The 22450-nt window shown below is 38.7% G+C and overlaps 4 protein-coding genes across 4 annotated transcripts; all 4 read left to right on the top strand.

Annotated features, from left to right (window-relative positions):
• Window positions 1-931: 931 nt before the first annotated feature.
• On the top strand, window positions 932-1852 carry LOC111343374 (uncharacterized protein K02A2.6). The gene is made up of 2 exons (XM_022950545.2): window positions 932-1236; window positions 1348-1852. Exons 1-2 carry the CDS (start codon window positions 932-934, stop codon window positions 1850-1852), a joined length of 810 nt encoding a protein of 269 aa, XP_022806280.2.
• Window positions 1853-2803: 951 nt separating this feature from the next.
• On the top strand, window positions 2804-4602 carry LOC148723404 (uncharacterized). Its single transcript, XM_088733778.1, has one exon. The coding sequence runs from the start codon at window positions 3567-3569 to the stop codon at window positions 4449-4451; it is 885 nt and encodes a 294-aa protein (XP_088589904.1). The 5' UTR covers window positions 2804-3566; the 3' UTR covers window positions 4452-4602.
• A 9089-nt stretch (window positions 4603-13691) lies between these two features.
• Window positions 13692-14186, top strand: LOC111343394 (uncharacterized). Its single transcript, XM_022950566.2, has one exon. It carries the CDS (start codon window positions 13692-13694, stop codon window positions 14184-14186), a length of 495 nt encoding a protein of 164 aa, XP_022806301.2.
• Window positions 14187-17188: 3002 nt separating this feature from the next.
• LOC111337669 (uncharacterized) lies at window positions 17189-20834 on the top strand. The gene is made up of 2 exons (XM_088733566.1): window positions 17189-18446; window positions 19121-20834. The coding sequence occupies exons 1-2, from the start codon at window positions 17634-17636 to the stop codon at window positions 20720-20722; spliced, it is 2415 nt and encodes an 804-aa protein (XP_088589692.1). The 5' UTR covers window positions 17189-17633; the 3' UTR covers window positions 20723-20834.
• Window positions 20835-22450: the final 1616 nt, after the last annotated feature.

Below are 22450 nucleotides of genomic sequence, written 5' to 3'. Positions count from 1 at the left end.
AACTTAATCTATGGGCTCGAATCAATGAGATCCAAAGTCAAAGCTACCGAGAAAGTATTAAAGTGAAATATCCTCAACTGTTCCATGGACTGGAAGAACTTGAGGGAGAATATGAAATCAAGTTGAAGTCAGACGCTCAACTGTTTGCCATCATGACCCCAAGAAGTGTTCCATTACCAATGAAAAGCAAAGTAAAGGAAGAGCTTGCCCGAATGGAGAAGCTAGGAGTAATCAGAAAGGTTGACAAGCCTACAAATTGGTGCGCTGGAATGGTGACAGTACCTAAACCAAACGGGAAAATCCGAATATGTGCGGATCTGACCAAGCTCAATGAAAACGTTTGCCGTGAAACTTATCCACTTCCAAAGATTGAGGCCTTGCTAGGTGAAATTGGCTTCACGCTCTATGATGTCTACTGAACAAAGATACGCTCAGATAGAGAAAGAAGCACTCTCAACTACTTGGGCTTGCGAAAAGTTTGCCGACTTTGTCCTCAGTAAAGACTTCCTTATCGAAACGGATCACAAACCGTACGTGGTGTTACTAAGCTCAAAATGTCTCCAGGACATGCCACCACGTATTCAAAGGTTCTGGACACGACTTATGCGCTACTCATACCAAATAGTCCATGTACCCGGAAAAGACCTCACCAAAGCTGATACCTTTTCAAGAGCACTACTTCACCGAAGTCTCACGAAAGAGGAGAAGAAACTTAACGAAGTTTTAAACCTCTATGTCTCACACATAGTAGAATGCCTGCCCACTACAGAGCCGCTTGCAAGAAATACGCCATCATCAGGACGAAGACGAAGTCTGTTCAAAGCTTAAACTGTTCTGCAGTGAAGGCTGGCCAGAGAAACATCACTTGAATTGTTCACTCCAACCATACTGGTAGTACCGGGCAGAAATCACAGTTCAGCAGGGGATCCTAATGAAAGATGACAGAGTCATAATTCCTTCAGCATTAAGGCTCGATGTATTAGACAATATACACACCGGTCCTCAAGGCATCCAGAAATGCCGTGAAAAACCGAAAAGTGGTGTCTGGTGGCTGAATCTCAGCAAGCAGATAGAAGATCTTGTCAGGGAATGCCCTACTTGTATCAAGACGAAAACTAATCATGCAGAGCCCATGATTCTTACACAGTTACCTGAGCGTCCATTCCAAAAAGTAGGAACCGATCTATTCGAATGGAAATGGCAGGAATTTGTCCTTGTGGTAGATTACTTCTCGCGGTATTGAGAGATTGGAGTACATCGAAAAGCCACCTCTCAAGAAGTAATCAATCACTTAAAAGCGATTTTCGCACGCCATGGAATTCCAGAAATCGTGATCTCCGATAACAGACCAAAGTATTCCTCAGCGGAATTCACCAAATATGCAGAAAACTGGGAATTCACAAACATTACAAGAAGTCCAAAATACCCCCAAAGCAACGGAGAAGCTGAACGCATGGTGCAAACAACTAAAAACCTCCTTACAAAATCTGATGATCCGTATGAACCACTACTCGCTTACAGAGCTACTCCACTGGAAAACGGATTCAGCCCAGCCGAACTATGCATGGGATGGCGACTTCGCACCACCCTTCCAACTAATCCGTCTAAACTAACAACACAATGGCCAGAGTTAACGACATTGCGTGAAAAGGAAACCAAGATTAAGACTGAGCAAATGAAAGAGTACATCCAACACCATGCAGTTAAAGAGCTCAGTAATCTGTTGCCAGGAGATCGTGTTTACATCCCTGATCGCAAAGAGAATGCAGTAGTAGTATCGAAAACACCACAGCCACGTTCCTACTACCTCGACACTGATAGCAACGCAACTGTTAGAAGAAACAGACATTAACTCAATCCAAATCCTAAAGAAGCAAAGTACACAACGAAAACCCTCCACATGATCCTCCAGAAACTTCCAAGAAACAGCCACCTGTTCCGGCAGAGAAGAACGAAGCTTTTCTGTGTGCCCAAAAGTCTTCCATTCCAGTTCCCGTTCCTGGAACCACTACTCGTTCTGGAAGAAAGGTCAACCTGCCCAAAAGATTAGGTTTTGATTAGGACTGAATGAGCATTTGCTATTAGTTTCATGATCAAATTACTTAATGGACTCGCTTTCCATTATTAAAAGACTGCACAGAGACATTCTTAAAATATCGAAATGTCTAGAAAGGGGGATGTGGAGTTAACCCTTAATCCTCTTACCTACCAACTGCGGTCGACTTATATATCCTGATGTGATTATGCAACAGTTCAGTTGACCTCAGGCATTCCTCTTGTAAGCTCCTCTTCCCATTAAATGTATAGCTTTAAATATATACTTGGCCTCCACTCTTCTTTTTTGCCTCCGATAATCGCACAAGATCAACCTCTGGGCTCCTGTAAAGAAGCGCAATCTTCTTACCTGGAAAACGAGTGCTAAGGTCATCAAAGTCAAAGCTAAAGACATGATCATCGAGTTAAAGGAGGACAGAAATCTGTTTGCTAGTTTGGTGATAGTGTGCAAGAGCCACCCAGAAATTGAAATCCAAGAGGCTGTTGGCTTATATGAGTTCACTGTTGTCCCAAGATCTTTGTTTGCACGAGATGGTACCATGTTGCATTGTTCTTGCAAGAGTGCCCTTAAGCATATCCTAGAGAAGGCAGGTGGCCCTAGTACTAATACACAAGAAATCACCGCAGGATTCAAAGTCACGATTGTTCATGGAATGGCCAAAGTCCAATCACTTGACAAGCCAGAGTGGATCGAGAACTGTAGAGACTTGGCTGAACATTTCACGAATCGTTTGCTTGTAAGGTATTCTTGCTTTTCACTCACGTGACCAACTCCTTGACAACGGTTACGGTCCGCCATCTTTGAGTACAGCTTTGCCTAACAACCAACTATTCAAACGCAACTCAAATTCGGAAAGAGCTTTTCAGTTGTTTTTGCGATGGTTCTCTGCTTAATGATCAATTGCCATAATCGCACTGGCCGAGATAAAGATATCAAGTTCTATGTTGTGCCATCGATTATCAAAAATCAAGGCGAAAAGGCCGAAGAATTGTCTATCGAACGGCGAACAAGATGGCTTTCCGCCATTAGCCGTGACAAACTTTCCGAGTCAGTCTTGCGACATGATCGCGTCTGTAGTCGCCACTTCATATCAGGAAAGCCTGCAGCAAGTTGGGATAAATACAACGTTGATTGGGTGCCCACTTTGAATCTTGGACATTCAAAGAAACAGCGAGACGACGAGCGACAACTTCGAGATACTGAAAGAGCCGAAAGAGGGAAATTGCGACGTAAATGACAACACGAAGAAACACTTCAAGCCTCTGCTGCCAAAATACTCAAGTTAGATGAGCCAGGTGAACAAGTAAAAGACATTTTTGCGAACAGTTCTCTGAACGAAAATGTTGAGGATGTTGCTAGCCACTTTGAAACGTTGAGTGTGGCCGACGTAGAAGCCAATAAAAATGAAACCGTAAAATGTGATCAAGCTGAATCAAGCACTCAGACAGACGAGTTTGAATATTTGTTCAGCTCAAAATGCTCTTGCAAAGCACCTTTTGACGCTGATGATATGACAGATGACGAAAAAATAAGGTTTTACACTGGTCTTACCGAAGCTAAAACTCTCCAACTTGTTTTCGAGCATGTCTCACCCTTTGTTACGCGTAAATCGAAATCTCTCTCTAAATTCCAAGAGATGGTCATGTCACTGATGAAAAATCGAATTAACGTCCCATATCAAGATCTTTCATACCGTTTTGGAGTATCAGTGTCAACGGTCTACAGAATTTATACTACCTGGATGGAAGTTATGGATGCTCGACTCTCACCATTGATTTACTGGCCAGAGCGACATGAACTATGGCACACAATGCCCAAATGTTTTCAATCTGCATTTGGAAATAGAACCACAGTAATTATCGACTGCTTTGAGATTTTCATTGAGCGCCCTACGAATCTTCTTGCAAGGGCACAGACATTTTCATCCTACAAGCACCACAACACCATCAAGGTACTCATTGGTATCACCCCCCAAGGGACAATTTCATTCTTGTCAAATGCTTGGGGAGGCAGAACCTCTGACAAATATTTAACTGAAAATTGTGGTCTGCTGAATAAGCTTCTTCCTGGAGATATGGTAATGGCAGATAGGGGATTTACTGTTGAAGAAAGTGTGGCTTTTAAAAGAGCTGAACTGGTGATACCTGCTTTTACTAAAGGAAAAACACAACTAGACCCTATCGACGTAGAAAAGACAAGGGAAATTGCCCATGTCAGAATTCACGTTGAGAGAGTGATTGGGCTTCTACGCAGAAAGTATACCATTTTGGAGGGAATTCTTCCAACAGACTTTTTATCCACTAGTTCTAAGGATCAATCTCCATTGATTGATCAGATTCTAAGGGTTTCAGCTGCACTTACAAACTTATGTCCCCCAATTGTACCATTTGACTGATCATCGATGAACATTTAGGAAATTAGTTTACCTGTGTGGGTACGTAATCAGATCAATATCAATATTATCTAGAAATATTTATCATATATGTAACTATTCATGAAACGTTTAGGTCAAGTAGAATATAATAGAATGGCAGTTATATTTATAATGTTATTATGATTGCTTGGAGATACAGATTTTATTTTCTCAGGAAAAAAGATCTCACAAGTGGTGAGTTTTCATCTAGGGTGGTTATTTGTCCCAAGCTATACCATATTTCCCTTGAACTTGACAGTAAATTTAAACAATTTTAGAATATTTATACTATATACTTTTCTCCAAGTCTCTTGCTTAGGTCTAAGAATTCACAACTACTAAAAACAGTAACTTCTGGGTATGCTATTTGTCTGACCAATCTGTGCCATAGTTACATTCAATTTTACATTTTAAATCAGTCTGATTTCAGAAACATCTTATTTGAAAATCGTAAAAAGCAAACAGTACATAGTGAGACATGATGAGATTACTAATTGATTAATCCAATTAATTGCTATTTCACTATTTTCCAATTAATGATGGTTTTTCACCATTTTTGAGTACGGCAACATTTCTGAAAGCAGATGCATTTGTTTAAGTCTTGCTACTTATGTCTCAGAATAACCGAAAATCTGAAGCTTTAATGATTTAATTGCAATCAAAAACTAGGGAACATTGTAATAACTCCATCTTTAAGACACTGAAGCAGGTGTGGCCGCATTCTTGTTATGTCAAAAGTAAAGTCTTCTGGTTTGTAACCATGCACTAAGCAGGCTGCAAATGCAATGGCAAAAACGCCACAGTCACTCCCATTAAGCTGCTGTTGTACAGGAACATTAGTTATTCCTGTAAAGCTGTCTGCCATCATGTTCTCAACCTGCTCCCTGACTTCCATTTCTATGATATCATGGTACAGGCTATCATAAAGTCTAACCTCTCCAGGCTGACATCCAATTGAGCCAATGCACACCCAGTGAAAACTACCCGTGTGCAGAATTTGTACAAACTCACTAGTAATAATACTGAAGTTTCTACATGGGCCCAATGTTGTTCTTTGGAACCCTTCAATTAAAGGATTGACTTTCTTAAGGCATATCTGTGCTTGCTGGATGATTGTACAATCAAGATAGCCATTACTGGACATTATGATCTCAAAATGTTCTTGAGTTAAATCACCAAGAGGTGCCAATTTATCAGTGTTCCCTTTGGTTTCTTTAATGATCTCAGCCTCATCATCACTTGAATTTTGACTATCATCAATTATTGGAGAAACTACATGATTAACTGGCTCAGATTGCTGTGAAGTACCTGTAGCACAAGTGGTAGGTTGGTGATTAGATGCCTTGTAAACATCTGTTTTGGTACCTGTGACTAAGGGTTGAAAATCACTGAGAGGTGCCAATTTGTCAATGTTCTCTTTGGTTTCTTTAATGATCTCAGGCTCATCATCACTTGAATCTTGACGATCATCAATTATTGGAGAAACTGCATGATTAACTGGCTGAAGTTGCTGAGAAGTACAAGTGGTAGGTTGGTTATTGGGTGTCTTGTAAACATCTGTTTTAGTGCCTGAGACTGCAGGCTGATAATTTCCATTAACTTTGCAGCTGCTACACATCCAGTTAGTTTGCCAATTGTTAGGCATTCTTTTGTAATGCAAACAATCAAGGTGGAAAAATTGTCCATTCTTACATTCATTATTGTGACACTTGATTAGTCTGTTAGTCCTTGTTGCCTTTTTGCCACAGATGCAAACACTAGTGCGACTCAATGCTTTTTCATCGTTAGAATTATTATTGCACACCTTGCTACCCCTCTTTGGCTTTTGGAATTTAGGAAGTAGACAGCAAGTTGGGCGATACCATGTTTTAGGAATTGCCTCAGTAATACGCAAACAAGAATAATGAAATTTCTTGATATTGCAATCTTTATTGCTGCATTCAAGAACTCTTTCATCCAATTTCTTTCGACAGTAGCAAATCCCATCTGGGTCAATAGTGCAGGCAATACCAGGTAAATGTTGTTTTCTGGTGTACCATCTTGATGTCAGCTCAGGTAATACACATATTCTCCAAGTCTGGGTTAACTTGGGAACAACAACATCCCAATGCTCTGGATTTGGCATTATTCTCTCTACAAAGATAATGGGACCAGATTCTGAGAAAGAACAAACTACAAAGTCACAATATTTGCATTCTGTGATGAGCAGTTGTTGTTGTACCTGGAAATAATATTGATGGTCCCTCTTCAATTGTAGCTCTCCATCAACTAGTTGAAGACAAGATGATTTCTTTTGAAAGTAACTATCAAAGTCACCATTCTTCAGGCTAAAGGGGCACTTGACCTCTCCACACCCATCACCGCAACAAGAACAAGTAACCAAAAAGTCAGGAGTTGCGTGCAGCCATGGTCTGCTTTTGTCGATAAACATTCCACACTTGGACACATTAAAATCTTTATGCTTCCCTGATACTGCTTTTGTGTAGGCATCAATAGCCTTGGCTTCATTTTTGTTCCCATACAAAGTTGCCTCAGTTGTCACTTTAAATAGCTGAGGATAACAAATGGTTTTCACCAATGATATCGATGGTTGTGCTGCAATTGTATGGAAAACGGTATGACTTTGGGACGCTCCAATTCTACCTGCTCGGTGAATAAAAAATGCAGATGTTCGTGACTGTTCTCGGGTGTCCTCCTCAATAGTTTCTATCTCTGCTTCCGAGAGAGATATGTCAATTTCAGAGCATTTAGTTAGCAAATCAACATAGTTCAACTTTAAGTTTTCAGGATCAAACAGGTCACTGAGGGTAGGAATCCGCCGGCTTTTCAACATAAAGCTATCAGCATAAGGTGAAATAAGACTAAGAATAACAGGCTTGTTTTTACATTCATTTAACTTGCGGAAAAGATCGCCAATTTCTTGGTCAGATGGTTTACACTCAGCTGATTTTGACAGCGCTTTGTTTTGGCTGGATTGGCTATCAACGTTGAACTGGCCTTCGTCGATTTTCTTGTCAAGTTCAACTTTCATTCGCCTAGCTGATCTAAAATCTATGTCCTTAACTTTGGAATAGGGCACTTCTTTCACGTACGTTGGTAACAACCAGGTACATTTGACCTGAGTGCAGGCAAGTTTTCCGTGTATTCGTGTCCACGCTTCGATATAAAATAATACACTTGCGATATGTGAACACGATTCTCCTAAACCAGCAAGACAATTAAAGCAATGAGCGGACGCAATTACTCCTTCTTTATTGGCAATGATCCATACTTTGATAGGTGGATCGTTCATTCTTTGCGATCGACGAACCTTACCAATGACAACAAACATATCTGCGATAACTCTTCCTTGAACGCTCGTTACAAACCCTGAGACCACTTGATTGTATGCCTCCAAACTTTTAAAGTTCTTAAACTGGTTTAGTGTGTAGTAGCTTGTTTCTAAAACAAGGTAAGATACAAGATCCCCGGCTTCTATCGGGGGAAGACATTCTGGATCGAAGTGTGAAGTATCGAGCGTAGAGGGATCGATGCCTATTACTGCAATTTTTTCCACATAACGGCATCGCACGTGGTTATCTAGGCCTTTTACATATTCAGATAAGACGAGTGAGGATTTTTCTACTGTATTCTGTTCTTTTACAAGTGTGTTTTTGCTAGAATCGCTCAAAAAACTGTCCGACATTAAGTCAAAATACTAAGCACGTGAGGCGAGTTCACATATGCAAATGAGCTACCTGTACTCAAAGATGGCGGACAGTAAATCGATGACGTCATATGAAAAGCAAGAATAATGATTTACAAGAGCTCCACATAATCTTCGACAAATATGATGTATACCATCCTCACTGAAATCAGCAACACGAGTCAAACGACAAGGTGGCCATGCTCCCATTTCTTATTGCATCACTGATTCTACCCACATCGCCAAGGTGCCGATGAAGAAGCTTCCTGCCCCATTCAAAGACCAATGGTGAACTTACTATGTTTCTCGCAAAGAATGTGAAGGATAATGCTAACGGGAGCCAAGTCGTCCTGGCATGGGGAACGGAATGTGAGGCAACGCAAAGAGATGTCAGGCATTTACAAAGTACACAAGAAGCCGACACGAAGATTATTTTACATGCTCTGGATGCCTCTGCTCAAGCTGCTACCCAACTCTTTATATGGTTTCCTCACACTGATGTTCTTGTTTTGGCTCTCTGACGGTATCCAGATTTGTGCTCGACCTCCTGCTTTGTTACTAGAACTGGCAGTAGTCAAAGAGTTATCAACTTGAAGTCAATTGCAGATGCCCTTGAGCCCACTAAGATGGCTACGCTGCCAGCATTTCATGCATTGACCAGAGCAGATGTTACTGGGAGTTTCTCTGGAAAGGGAAAAGCCACTAGTTGGGATGAGTTTGATAATACCAGTACTCCTATCTTGCAAGCTCTTGCTAAACTCGGTTCTGGGAAACAGCCAGATGACGTCACAAGAAGTGGCATGGAAAAGCTGGTTTCTCGGATGTACCAAACAAACACAGACATCAAAACTGTCAAAGGGTCACTCTTTAAGAAAAATTAAGCTGAGTCTGAGAGGTTGCCGCCCACACAAGCTGCTCTCCATCAAGCCATACTGAGAGCACACTATCAGCTTCTTGTTTCAAACAACAATCAAGTAGGAAACCCGGTGTTGCCCTCATCAGAAAGCTATGGATGGCAAGATGAAGATGGAAAGTGGGTACCAGTCATGACAAATCTTCCACCAGCTCCAGAGGCAATTATACAACTTGTCCAATGCAAGTGCGCCAAGTCCCGTTGCGCTAACAACCGTTGTCAGTGTCAAAAAGCCAGACTTGTCTGTACTGATCTCTCTCTGTGCTCTGAGAGTGAAGATGAGTATGATGAGGACGAAGTCGAACAGGAAATTCCATCACAATAGACAACTGAACAATGAATATAGATATTCAGTAAGACTTTCATGACTGTATATTTCAAATAGCAATAGTCGCTATTTTCATTTTCTGCCCTTGTTCCAATATACATGCCAAAATGAATACATGGAACCAGTATCATAAGTTGGCAAAATTATTGATTATGTTACAAGATAGAGTCTCGAATGGAGCCTCCGCAGTATTTCCTTTATCTGATTTGTCCCTGTACTATGGGCCATAGGACAATGATTAGTTGAAGTTTTTATATCTGAACTTCGATAACCAGATCTGTATCTGCCTAATAGTTGTTAATACATTTGGCAAGACAAATGCCATCCTAATCCTAGCTACCAGATATATCCAGCCTCATTTCCATGTATGGGGTCACGTGACGCTACAAAGATGCACCAATCGATGCAAGATGTCTAACTGACTAAGGTGAGCAAGTTTGCCATGATAAGGATTTTTTTAGACAAATTTATGGAAAATTATGTTTCAGCTTCGCTTTCATGTGTAAGATCACGTGACCTATGAAAATTAGCATAAATCAACATGGAGGATCATGCCCAATCATGTGAGCAAGTTTGGTGTATTTTCATCTGTTATTGACCAAGTTATGAGGAATTGTGTTTTAGCCTTGTTTTCATGCTGGATTTCATGGGTCAGAATTTAACCCCCCCTTAAAAGCAGTCTGAGCAGGTTGCAAGGCTGGCACCAAAACTTTTCATGTTTAGTAGGTCCTAAAGAATACTTTTACACTAGGTGCTTGCTTTCAGCACAAACTTCACACGTGACCACATTTGCTCCCAGACTAATTAGTCCGGTTTTCTTTTACTCTGTCGCTGTCTGTTGTTGAAGATGTCTTCTCATGCTTCATTACGAGACAACTGCAAAGCCTTGGATGAAAGCAGCAAATCATTTCATGGTTCCACAGACACTTTCCTATGGTTCCTTATGAAGTTATCATGGCCTTTGAAGGTTAGATTTATTTCAAATTGTTGTTAATTCATAGTGGATAAATAGTCAAATATTGCAAGGAATGTTCCAGCACTCCATGGTACGGCGTGGGAAATTTCCCAGCAAAATTTACGTCGTGAAATCAAAACAGTTCCACCTGACACAAGCCGACTCATTTCCTTGAAATATCAGAGCTGTCTTTTCATTTGGTGCAGGATAAAGTGTGTCATCGAAATTGGAAGGGTTAACTTAACAATCTTACGTTTCGTTATTTCTTTTACACTTTTTTTCATAGTTGCAAGTTTCCAGTTATCATGTGTGTTGGACGTTTTTGTCACATATACATCCCATTTTTTATTCCACTGTGAAGTCAAAGTGTGCATGTTTAATTTTATATTCTGGTGTACATGCAAAGACAGTGATTCTGCTGTACCTGATATGGGTGGGACCTTTGGAACTCATTTTGGAACAATTTGTATACTAAACAAACACTATCATGAAAAGCTGCTTTAAACAGGCAAGTTTGAATTCTGCCATCAATCTTAACTAGCATTAAAGTTTACATGTACTTTTTGGGCTTTTTAATAAGTTTATAGTAAGCAGCTCCTGATGTTGGAATAGGATGCTGTGTCCAAACTAGGGGCTATCTGGTAACAAAAATTGGAAATATAGAACCTGGGAAGTGCAATTTTTAACATTCTGGGCTTTAAATTTAGTGCTATTTATGGTAATTTTGATGCTCACAGAAGCAAGTACTTTGAATTTTACAATCCTTTTATTTTCTTTCATTCTTTCATGAGTCTTGTTGGGTTCAGAAGATTTTTTATTACAAGAGAAATAAATTTTTGTTACCGTAGAGCTAATAAATTAGTATAACATGTGCATGCACTGTTGTAGTAAGAAGAACAACTTGACTGTACTTAAATTATGTGTCCTTTGTCAAACAGGTAAATGGTTCTGTGTCAGATCCCATAAGTACTGGCTTGCTTAAAGTGCCTGTAGTAGATGCCAGCAAACAGTCAGTATCTCAGAATGATTGTTTCAGTGATGATGAATCGGAAGTTTCAGTACAGTCCAGTCCACACTGACAGTTTCATCCTCATCTGGTGGCTGCATGTCTGATGACTCCTTTTCCGCTGGAAAAGAAAGACCATCAACTCCAATTCCCCAAAAAGTTTCAACTGGACCAGTTTCGGCACTAAGTAAGCCAAAAAGCTCATCATCTCCCTTCTGAATTTATTATTCCATCTAAATTTGGAAAAGTTACAGATAGAAATGTAAAGAGTGGCAACATAACTGATGTGGACAGAACAACATTATAAAAACTGTGCCAAGTTGTATGTGGGTGTACACAGACACATCATCCCCAGGATGATGTGAATGACTGGCAAAACAGCTACTTTCAAAATACCAAATACTTGCTGATGCAGACCCTCACAAGATGGTAAACAGGGAGGAAACTGTACCCGCTCCAAAAGAAGCCTTCCAGTATTGGGTGAGATATTTGATGTCTTGCACACTTACAAACTGGACCCTACCTAAGCTATTTACCTTAGGAGTTCCAAAGTATTATTTTCTTTACCTTCTTGATAGTATTACTCTTTAAGCCAATATCACACAAATTCTTCATACTGACTGCTATTACTGATGCCAGTTATGAGAATTTGGTGGTAAATGTAGGCATTTATTTTCTCCTTGTTGATTTGCTTTATTCTCATCACTTGTTTGCTTGACATTCTATTTGGATTGGAGGAAGAACATAGTTTTTGATCACTCGAGGCTTGAATGGTTATAATTGCCACTGATTCGTTGCTTAATTGGTATACATATGATGCACGATCCTCCCAGTAGAGAGCGCTATTTATGCAATAGCGAAAATCAGACCTGAAAATTATCAGGCCTCTACAGGATTCGAACCACTGACCTCTGCGATACTAGTGCAGCGCTCTACCAATTGAGCTAACAAGCCAACTGGGAGCAGGCCGTTAAGTTGATTCGTAATAAACCCGTGATGATAAATCAGATACAATGTATATATGAAGTTCATATATTTTGAATTGCCGTATTAAATACGTATGACGTACGATCCTCGCAGTAGAGAGCACTATTTATGCAATAGCAAAAATCGGACCTGAAAAAAATGAGCTTCATATATTCAATGTATCTGACATTGTATCTTAATTGGTATAGTGTGATGAAAATAGAAATGCCTGAAACTGGTGGATTTAGTAAGCTACATATTTATATGTGGGTTAATTCAGTTTTTTTTCTCAAGTGCAGCAGTATACGCTCAAAAAGGGAATCGTGAAGAAATTTGAAAACTGGCGGTATCGTGAAAATAAAAGGACTCCAGATTTTGTGGAGCAGAAAGCAAGGAAAAAGAAAAAGACTGAAGGTACTTTAAGTAGTGCACCATATGTTATTGGCATTTAAGACCACTAAACTTTTTACAGCCAATGAATCTAAAATGTAACTGGTAAGTCTTAACTTTTCATTAACAACTGCATCGCTGAATAGAGGTCGGTGCCCGGGATGTCCAAGGGCTTCCACCTTTGGCATGGCCAGTCTCCACACAAACTTATGCCCCTATGGCTGGCAAGCCCACACCCTCCTGCCATGAGCCCCCATGCCAATAGAACCAGGCACCTGTCACACTGATTTCACAATGTAAGAATTAAAGGGGGGAGGGATGGGGGTAAAGGAATGATCCAAAGGCTAAACAAAGAGAATGGCCGTCACGACAACACTGTACTGAGCACATGGAGGTGATGCATGCAAGGCTGACCATGTTTGAGCCAAACGACTGACCACACTCACCCTCCTTGTTGTTAACTGTGTTAAATAAATACTTATTTAACCTCATTTAACCCTTAAGCTCTCAGATACTAAAATATGTCATTCTCGTTAAGTATTGGTCGCAAAAGACTGGTGTCAGTGGCTTGGTTGTAAGATTGTTATTGCCCTGACTGCTTGCATATGGGGCTGTCTTCCAATAGTAGCTCTGTGTGATTTTATTCTATTAAGTTTCCCTAATTATGGCTGGTAAAGGAAACCAACTAAAAAAAGAAAATCAGCAGTTAAGGAATGAAATTGAAGATCTCAAGAAGCAACTGGATAAATTGACTGAGGAAATTGGACATCGACGTGAAGAAATCAATCATGATGCTGGCATCGAACATGGCGGCGACACTGTGGGCAAAGAACGATCAGTTGAGTTTGTTTGAGCTCAATGCGATGATTTTGAAGCGTTTAAAAAGTACGCATCGAAAGAACTGAAGCATTTAAGCTCAAGGCTAAATGTAATTTCTGATACTTGCGATAGAATCTCGCAGTCAATTGATGGCTTCGAAATGTACAGCTACCAATTTAACATCAAAGTTATCGGTTTACCGTTGCTGGCAGCGAAAGAGACGACCGAGCAGACAGCTAACCTGTGTCTTCAACTATTTCATCAGATGGGAGTGAAAGATGTTTCGATAAATGACATTGACATTGCCCACCGAGTTCCATCAAGGAATCCCTCGAATCGACCAGACGCAATAGTTTGTAAATTTGTTAGAAGGATGGTAAAGGAAAAAATCATGGCGTCTAGGAAGACAATAAGGAACATAACAGCACAGCAACTAGGATTTTCTTCAGAGATTGATGTGAGTCACCTCCATATTTACGATCATCTGACACCTCGTCTACAAACCCTTCTGTATGAGGCAAAGAAGTTCAAAGAAGCCAACAGCTTCAAATTCTGCTGGGCGAAAAATGGTTCTGTATTTCTCAGGAAATCAGAGAATTCACCGATCCGCAAATTTGCAAATATGGAGGACCTAAACGCATTTACCCAAGGATAGAGATAAGTAACGCAGTGACAATATTATTGCTAGTTTTTAATATCTCACCTATGATATGATTTCAAACGCGCTTTAGATGCAAAAGCGAACCAGAAGATACAAAGAACAGGACCGAAATAGAAAACTCTTTCTTAAAGAACTTCCATATTATAACTTCACTGGCAACTTAACTCTCTACCACGGGCAATTTAACAACTCTCTGATCCAAAATCAGCTACCAACTAAGAGACAACTCGAAAACCTAAATGGTTTGCATGATCTTGATCTTTTCAGACTAAACTCAAATCTTGATGACAGTTTAAATACCAACAATAACTTATTCAATCAACAAATCTACAGCTGTTATTATTCTCCGTATAATTTTAATAAAAACCTAAATACCCAAATAAGAGACGTGATGGAAACGAGCTTTTCGATTTTTCATAACAATATCATCAGTTTAAATCACAATCTCGAAAAACTCCAAACCAACTACTTATCAGAAATGGATTTTCAGTTTGATATTATTGGACTTACAGAAACGAAAATAACTAAAACGACTGTTAATATTAGCTTTGAAATTCCAGGTTACACTTTTGAATACGTAGCCACACCATTGGCGTCAGGAGGCGTCGCGCTTTTTATCAATGAAGACCTTAATTACACAGTGCTTGAAAAGGTCTCTTGCGAGGCGTTTCAAGCATTGTGGATAGAAATTTCCCATGAGAAACAAAAAAATGTCATATGTGGAATAATTTATCGTCAACACAACTCCCCAGATCAATTCATTGAATATTTTAATGATACAATCGAAAAACTGGCTTCCACTGGGAAAACACTTTATTTAATGGGTGACTTTAACCTATGTCTTTTAAAGACGGAATCATCTTCATATAGTCAGGATTTCCTACTGGCCCTACAAAGTTTTTATCTTGTTCCAACTATTGACAAACCAACACGCGTACGTAATAACTCAGCCTCTCTTATTGATAATATTTTCGTTAATAATCCTGATCAAGTTCTAATTAGTGGAAACATTATTACCGATGTCTCTGATCATTTTTCTCAATTTTGTATTTTGAAATCTAAGCGAGACAAACCTATCAAGAAAACAATTAAAAAACGCGACTTCTCTCAATTCTCCTATGAGGAATTCAAAAATGATTTGTCCGCGATCGACTGGGATGCTATTATTGCCTCAAAAACAAATAATATTGATGAACTATTCTCATCTTTCTACAGAAAATTAAATTCAGTCGTGAATAACCATGCGCCTGTTAAAATTTTATCCAAACGTAAAATTAAACAACTTGCAAAACCGTGGATAACAAAAGGAATAAGGACATCAATAAAAATAAAGAACAAGCTATATGTTAATGGAATACATAGTAAATATAAATATTATAGAAATAAAATTACAAACCTTATTCGTTTGAGTAAAAAACGTTATTACTATGATTTCTTTGAGAAAAATACAAATAATATGAAAAAGACGTGAAAAGTAATAAATGAATTAATAAATAACCAAAGGACAAAAAGCAGAGTGTTAACGAAGCTGAAAGACCCAAGCAATAACAATCAAATAACACAAAATCCTTCCAGATTACCAAATATTCTAAATAAGCATTTTGCAAATGTAGGTAATTTACTAGCAAGTAAATTGCCAAAGAAAGATAACTATATGAGTTATCTTGGTAAATTGAAATCACCTGATTCTTCTTTCTTTTTCAAACCCATTACACCAGAAGAAGTTAAACAGGAAATATTATCCCTACCAAATAATAAATCCTATGGCTTATACTCCTGCCCTACACAACTGCTTAAATCTTCTTGCAATATCATATCTCCAGTTCTTTCTTACATTTTCAATTTATCTGTTATCCTTGGTGTCTATCCTTCAAAACTTAAGATTTCTAAAATAACGCCAATATATAAAAGTGACGACGAGACCGACCCTTCAAACTATCGACCAATATCTCTTTTGTCTAATTTTAATAGGATTTTTGAAAAACTTTTGTACTTCCGGATGAAGGAATTTATTGACAAAAACAACCTATTGTACTCCTCACAGTATGGCTTTCGCAAGTCACATTCCACAGAGCATGCAGTACTTGATATTGTCGAAGATATACTACGTAATATGGATAAACGGTACTTCTCATGCGGTGTCTTTATTGACCTGAAAAAGGCATTTGATACGGTCAATCATGAAATATTCTTGATAAATTGAACTTTTACGGTTTCCGTGGATTGATAAATGACTGGTTTCAATCATATTTAAAAAATAAAACACAAACAATTCAGATTGGAGAGCATTTATCAACAAAACTTATCTCCCCCTGTGGTGTCCCCCAGGGATCAGTCCTTGGACCTCTTCTATTTTTACTTTACATAAATGACATTCACCTTTGTTCTGATAAACTAAAATTTTATCTCTTTGCGGATGATACTAATATACTTTATGCTGATAAGAATCTTAAGGCGATCGAGCAAACGGTTCATGTAGAGTTGAATAACGTACATGACTGGTTAACTACAAATAGGTTGACATTGAATACAAAAAAATCAAATTTCTTAATTTTTCGTCCTCATCAGAAAAAAATGCATTTTTCTCCACAAATAGGTATTTTAGATTGTGAGACAAACCGAAGAGTTAGTTTAGAGCAAAAAAGTTATATCAAATATCTCGGCGTTTTAATTGATCAAAATTTGTCATGGAAAAACCATGTTGACTCTGTTATCGTAAAAATAAGTAAAACAATAGGGATGATTGCAAAGCTGAGGTACTTCGTTCCCTCTACTATCCTTGTAAATATTTATAATTCATTAATTCTACCTTATATAACTTATGGACTCCTTGCCTGGGGCAATGCATCAAATGCTTATTTAAACAAGATTTTAGTTCTTCAAAAGCGAGTTTTGCGCTTAATCTATTTCACCGATCGAAGAGAGCATGCCATCCCTTTATTTGCCAAAGCAAAAATTCTGCCTGTTACGTTCCTATATTATGAAGCCGTAAGTAAACTCAGGGTTCGCACGCGCCTTGAAAGTCCTTGAAAGTCCTTGAATCTCAAAATAAAAATTCAAGGCCTTGAAAGTCCTTGATAATTGTAGTCAGTGCTGGAAAGTCCTTGAAATTTGTAGCTAATTTAATCCAACTTAGATTCTAGAGTGCCTTATCTGAAAATATATGCAACTGGCACAAACGTAGCAACACATAATAGTAAGATACAAATAACAAACGATCGTAACGCCACTCCGCATGTCGATCAATCGCCCATATCCATTTGTCCTGTTCTTGGTTCTATTAATCACTCTGATTGGTTGAATGTCTCGAATGTCAAGGGCCAATCAAATGTTTTGTACTATTCCCTCTTTCTGAGAAAAGCCATGTGCTTTGAGTGCTTTCCTTGTCTGGGTTAGTGTTGATTGTTTGCGTTTTGTTTCACGAGTGAGAGATTTAAAACAATGGGCAAGTGTGTTTTCAGCAACTTGTGGCTTCAGAAATCACTGTATAAAGATTGGCTTCGAGAAGTCAAGGGTGACAAGCACAAGGCACGATGCATCGTGTGTATGAAGGATGTTGACATTTCGAGCATGGGAGAGTCAGCGCTCACAAGTCACTTGAAAGGAAAAAAACATCAAACACTGACATCCCAGAAAAGGTCATTAGCAAGCGTTCCAGATTTTTTTGGCGTTTCTTCTCAACAACCAGCAACTACAAGTGACGATGCCAAAGAAGTTTCAAAATCCGCTTCGTCTGAAAGTGGCGAACACAACACGCTCAACCCCACAAAGTCTAGTACTACGAGTTCATCTGGTTCATCGGTGATGGAAAGAATTGTCACTCGTGATGAGACTTTGAAAGCAGAAATTTTGTGGGCATTGAAGGTGATAATGTCTCATTACTCCTATAAATCATGCGAAGGTACGAGCAAATTGTTTCAAGCGATGTTTCCTGACAGTCGGATCGCGAGTCAGTTTACATGCGGAGAAAAGAAATGTGCATACTTGATCTGTTTTGGGCTCGCTCCACACTTCAAACAACTTTTGAAGGACGTTGTGAAAAAAGAAGCTTATGTACTTATGTTTGACGAGAGCCTGAATAGCGTGTGCCAGTCAAAGCAAATGGATATTCACATTCGTTCATGGAATCATGACAAACACGAAGTTGAAAGTCGCTATTATACCTCAGTGTTTATGGGGCATGGAACAGCAGAGGACATGCTTTCTCATTTTCGTTCAGGCATAGAAGGAATTCCTCTCAAAAAAGTTTATCAGGTAGGATGCAACTCTCGTTATGTTTGGGTAATCCATGAAATTGTTTGCAAGATATGCTTCTTTGAAGTTGTATTATTTCTTACCCTCAATTATCGACATTTCGAAATAGGCAATAGCACAAACTTAGTCTTCACACAATTACCTAATTTCAATTATTCTTTGTCATATTGCCACTCTTTTGAAAGACCTATGTCTTGCCATTATTAAAAAGGTGTGATCAAATTGGAATCAATTATATTGTTTTCATGACTGGCATTTAATTTCATCGTTCGCCGGCGAACGGTAATTACAAGAAGTTGCGTTAAATTTTTTTTAACATGAAAATCTTTCAATGTCTGTTATTATTTTGCTGTAGAAGGGCGAAAGATGCAAGATTACTTAATCTAATTTATTGCATGTAATATAAATTGTGCATTCACAATCTAGCCAATGTTCCAAAAAGCGATAAAATTGTATTAAATAGAAATGAAACACCTTACTTGGTTTTCTGCCCTTTAAGGTCTAAATAAATCAACACTCTTTCATTGCAAATCTTCACAATTCCAATGCATCCATGACTAGTTCACTTCGTGTCTAGGTGGACAATGACACGAACTCTGGGACGTAATGCAAGTACTAAATTAAATAATCTGTTTCCCTTTCAATATTACAAGGAATGTTTTCTCTCATACTAGTTGTCAATGGATGGACCCAACGTTAATTGGAAATTTTACAGTATGCTGACTGATGAGGCAAAAAGGGAGCATAATAGTCACATGCTGAACATTGGCAGCTGTGGTTTACACATTCTTCATGGAGCATTCAAGGATGGTGCTGTGGCATCAGGATGGCAGTTAGACAGGTTGTTCTCTAGCCTTCACTGGCTTTTTCAGGACAGTCCGGCAAGGAGAGAGGACTACACCAAAGTAACAGGAAACTCACTGTTTGCTTTGAAGTTCTGCAAACATAGGTGGTTGGAGAATGTCTTGGTTGCAGAACGTACACAGAGTATGTGGGACAGTGTTGTCAAGTATGTTCAGAGTGCAAGGGCAGGAAAAGTTCCACAGCCACAGAATAAATCCTTTGAAACTGTACAAGAGTTTGTTGCAGATCCCTTTACGACTGCAAAAGTCGCTTTCTTCCTATCAGTAGCCAAGCAAGTGACACCGTTTTTGACACTCTATCAAACCGACAAGCCTATGCTTCCTTTCCTGGCTACAGACCTGTACAGCATGCTTGGGGGATTAATGAGAAGATTTATTAAGACCACTGTTATCAGTAAAGCCAAAACCCCATTGAAGCTTACAAAACTTGACCCTGCTGACTCCAGCATTCATGCCTCTCATTCCAAGATTGACCTGGGGTTTACAGCTGACAAGAAGATCAAGGAGTCGATTGCAAAGTCCACAGTTTCAGAGAAAAGAGTGCTTCAGTTTCAGATGGAATGCAAGGAGTTCCTTATGAAAGTAGTTTGCAAACTGATTGCCAAAGCACCAATTCAGTATTCCCCTTTAAGGAATATAAATTGCTTAGATCCAAGAAACATGATGAGTGACCATGATGTTTCCATCACAAAATTCAAGAGAGTTTTGACTACCCTTGAAAATGCCAAGAAAGTCCCGGAAGGTGAATGTGATTCCCTTTTGGAACTATTTAGACAATTCATTATGGAAGTCCCCTCTTCTTCTCCGTCGGAGTTCAAAGACTATGATCCTAACAATGATAGACTTGATTCCTTTCTGTATCTTCACATGGGACAGAAGCGATCCTACCAATCATTGTGGAAAGTAGTCTCAGAGCTACTGATATTATCACATGGCCAGGCCAGTGTCGAAAGAGGATTCTCAGTCAATAAGCAACTGGAAGTCGAGAACCTCCAAGAGCGCTCCTTCATTGCTCAAAGGCTGGTACAAGACCATGTACAATCTGTGGGAGGTGTCCTTGCTGTTTCAATCAACAAACCACTTCTTTTGTCAGCTGCAGGAGCTAGGCAGAAGTATTTATCATATCTTGATGAACAAAAGAGGAAGAAAACCTCTGAGGGTGTAGAACTGAAGCGAAAGGAGCTAGTCGATGAACTTGATGAACTTAAAAAGAAAAGAAGGCGTTTAGACAGTGATGTTGACAATCTTGTTAAATCGGCAGACGAGTTTGCACAGAAAGCAGAGGACACTGGGAAACTTGTGTGGATTAGAAAGTCAAATAGTTTGAGGAGAACTGCAAAAGAAAAGGAGATAGCTCGCAAAGACCTTGAGTGCAAAATTGCGAATGTTGTGGATGAACTAAAAAAGGCATAGACTTTTAGCTCGACTTAAGCTCGGCACAATCGCTACTATGATAAGGTGAACATTCTTTTATTTTGCAGTTGGTGGAGTCCTTGAAAAATAAAAAATATGTCCTTGAAAAGTCCTTGAAAAGTCCTTGAATTTTTAGTCCAAAAAAGGGTACGAACCCTGTAAACTTATGTTTGACGTGCACAACCAGAGGGCTCCCATTAATATTTTGAAACTATTTACTAAAACATCTCATATTCATACCTACAATACTCGATCATCCAAATCACAGCTCTTTAGTACAAAGTACTCTAGACTTAACCTACAAAAAAAGGCTTTCTCGCGTGTTGGTGTCAAAATTTGGAATAAGATACCGAAAGAATTCAAAACGTTATCAAAACATTCCTTTAATAAACAAATTAAAACGTCTTTATTTCAGATACTATATAATGAAGATTCTTATCTTGATGTTGAAAAGATCTCCTCTAAACTTAAGGACTGCATAATTAAAACAAATTGATCCGATTGCTTTCAGTACTAATGTATTTGCTTCTATACTTTATTGAACAACTATTGATGTATTTGCCAGCTATGCTTCTTTTTATAATTTAACAATATCTAATTATTTAGTTTTTAATTTTCTTTATATATTGTAAATAATGTTTGTTGATGATTGACCCGCCTCGAATAGCAAATTTGCTATCTGCGGGTCAACATAATCTAAATTATTTTGTAAGAAAAAGAAAATAAAGTGTGTAAAAGTGTGTAAAGTATTGACTTCCACTAAGGGCTATAAGCTGCACAATATTTACACTTTATTCATTGTTAATCTACTCAACACAAATATTTTTTCCCCTTTCTATTTATTTAGATTTGGATTCAGATCCAGCTGTGATAAAAAGAAACATCAAGAGGTTGAAGGAAGAACAAAGTAAAACTAGAGGTTAAGATGCTGGTGTACTGCAGAATCTTCTTTCAGTGACCTTTGGCACTCGCCATCAAAAGCTTATAGCAGTCTCGGATGGAAAAAGTCGTGTTTTTAAGTTCTTGAAAGATTGGCCCATCCTTGGCCAAGAAATCTATGTATGTAGCTGGAACATTTTTGTGCTATATAAAGTGCCGGACAAGTAATTATACAGTGTTACTACAAGATTCTTAAAGATAACAGTCAAAACACATTAACTTAGTGATGTGATCATGCACTTGCTACTATACTGTGAAAATTTGCCATTACAAATTTTCGCAAGTCTTTCACTAATGGGTTATATACTTGGCAAGTTAAGTGCTGAGGAAGTGCATCTTTGAACACCACTTTTGCATAATTTATCTTTTGTTGCAAAGGTGTGACATTTGCTTTTTAGATGGGTAAATAAATCTGATTATTAAAAATAATTATTTTGCAAGTTTTTAGTTCAAATAGTAGCTGTCGAGGGCCTTGTCACAGGCAAATGTGAACTCGCATAAACTATTAGGTGTCACGATTGACAGCCAGCTTACTTTCGACCAACATGTCGAAAATCTATGCACGAAGTTATCGCAGAGAATTGCTGTGCTGCGAAAAATAAGATGCTTTTTGCCCATTGATCAGAGGAAACTTTATTATAATGCTATGATCAAGCAGACAATGCTTTATGCATCAACCATATGCACATCTTGTTCTGCTGAGAATTTGCAGAAAGTCTTTAAACTTCAGAAACGCGCGGCACGTGTAATTCTCGGAGCTGACACTAAAGCGAATAGCGTACAACTGTT

This window comes from Stylophora pistillata, chromosome 9, assembly GCF_964205215.1.
Source record: "Stylophora pistillata chromosome 9, jaStyPist1.2, whole genome shotgun sequence".
Taxonomy (NCBI): Eukaryota; Metazoa; Cnidaria; class Anthozoa; order Scleractinia; family Pocilloporidae; genus Stylophora; species Stylophora pistillata.
Note: the sequence above shows the minus strand (reverse complement) of the source record. Positions and strands in the feature narration are given on the sequence as shown.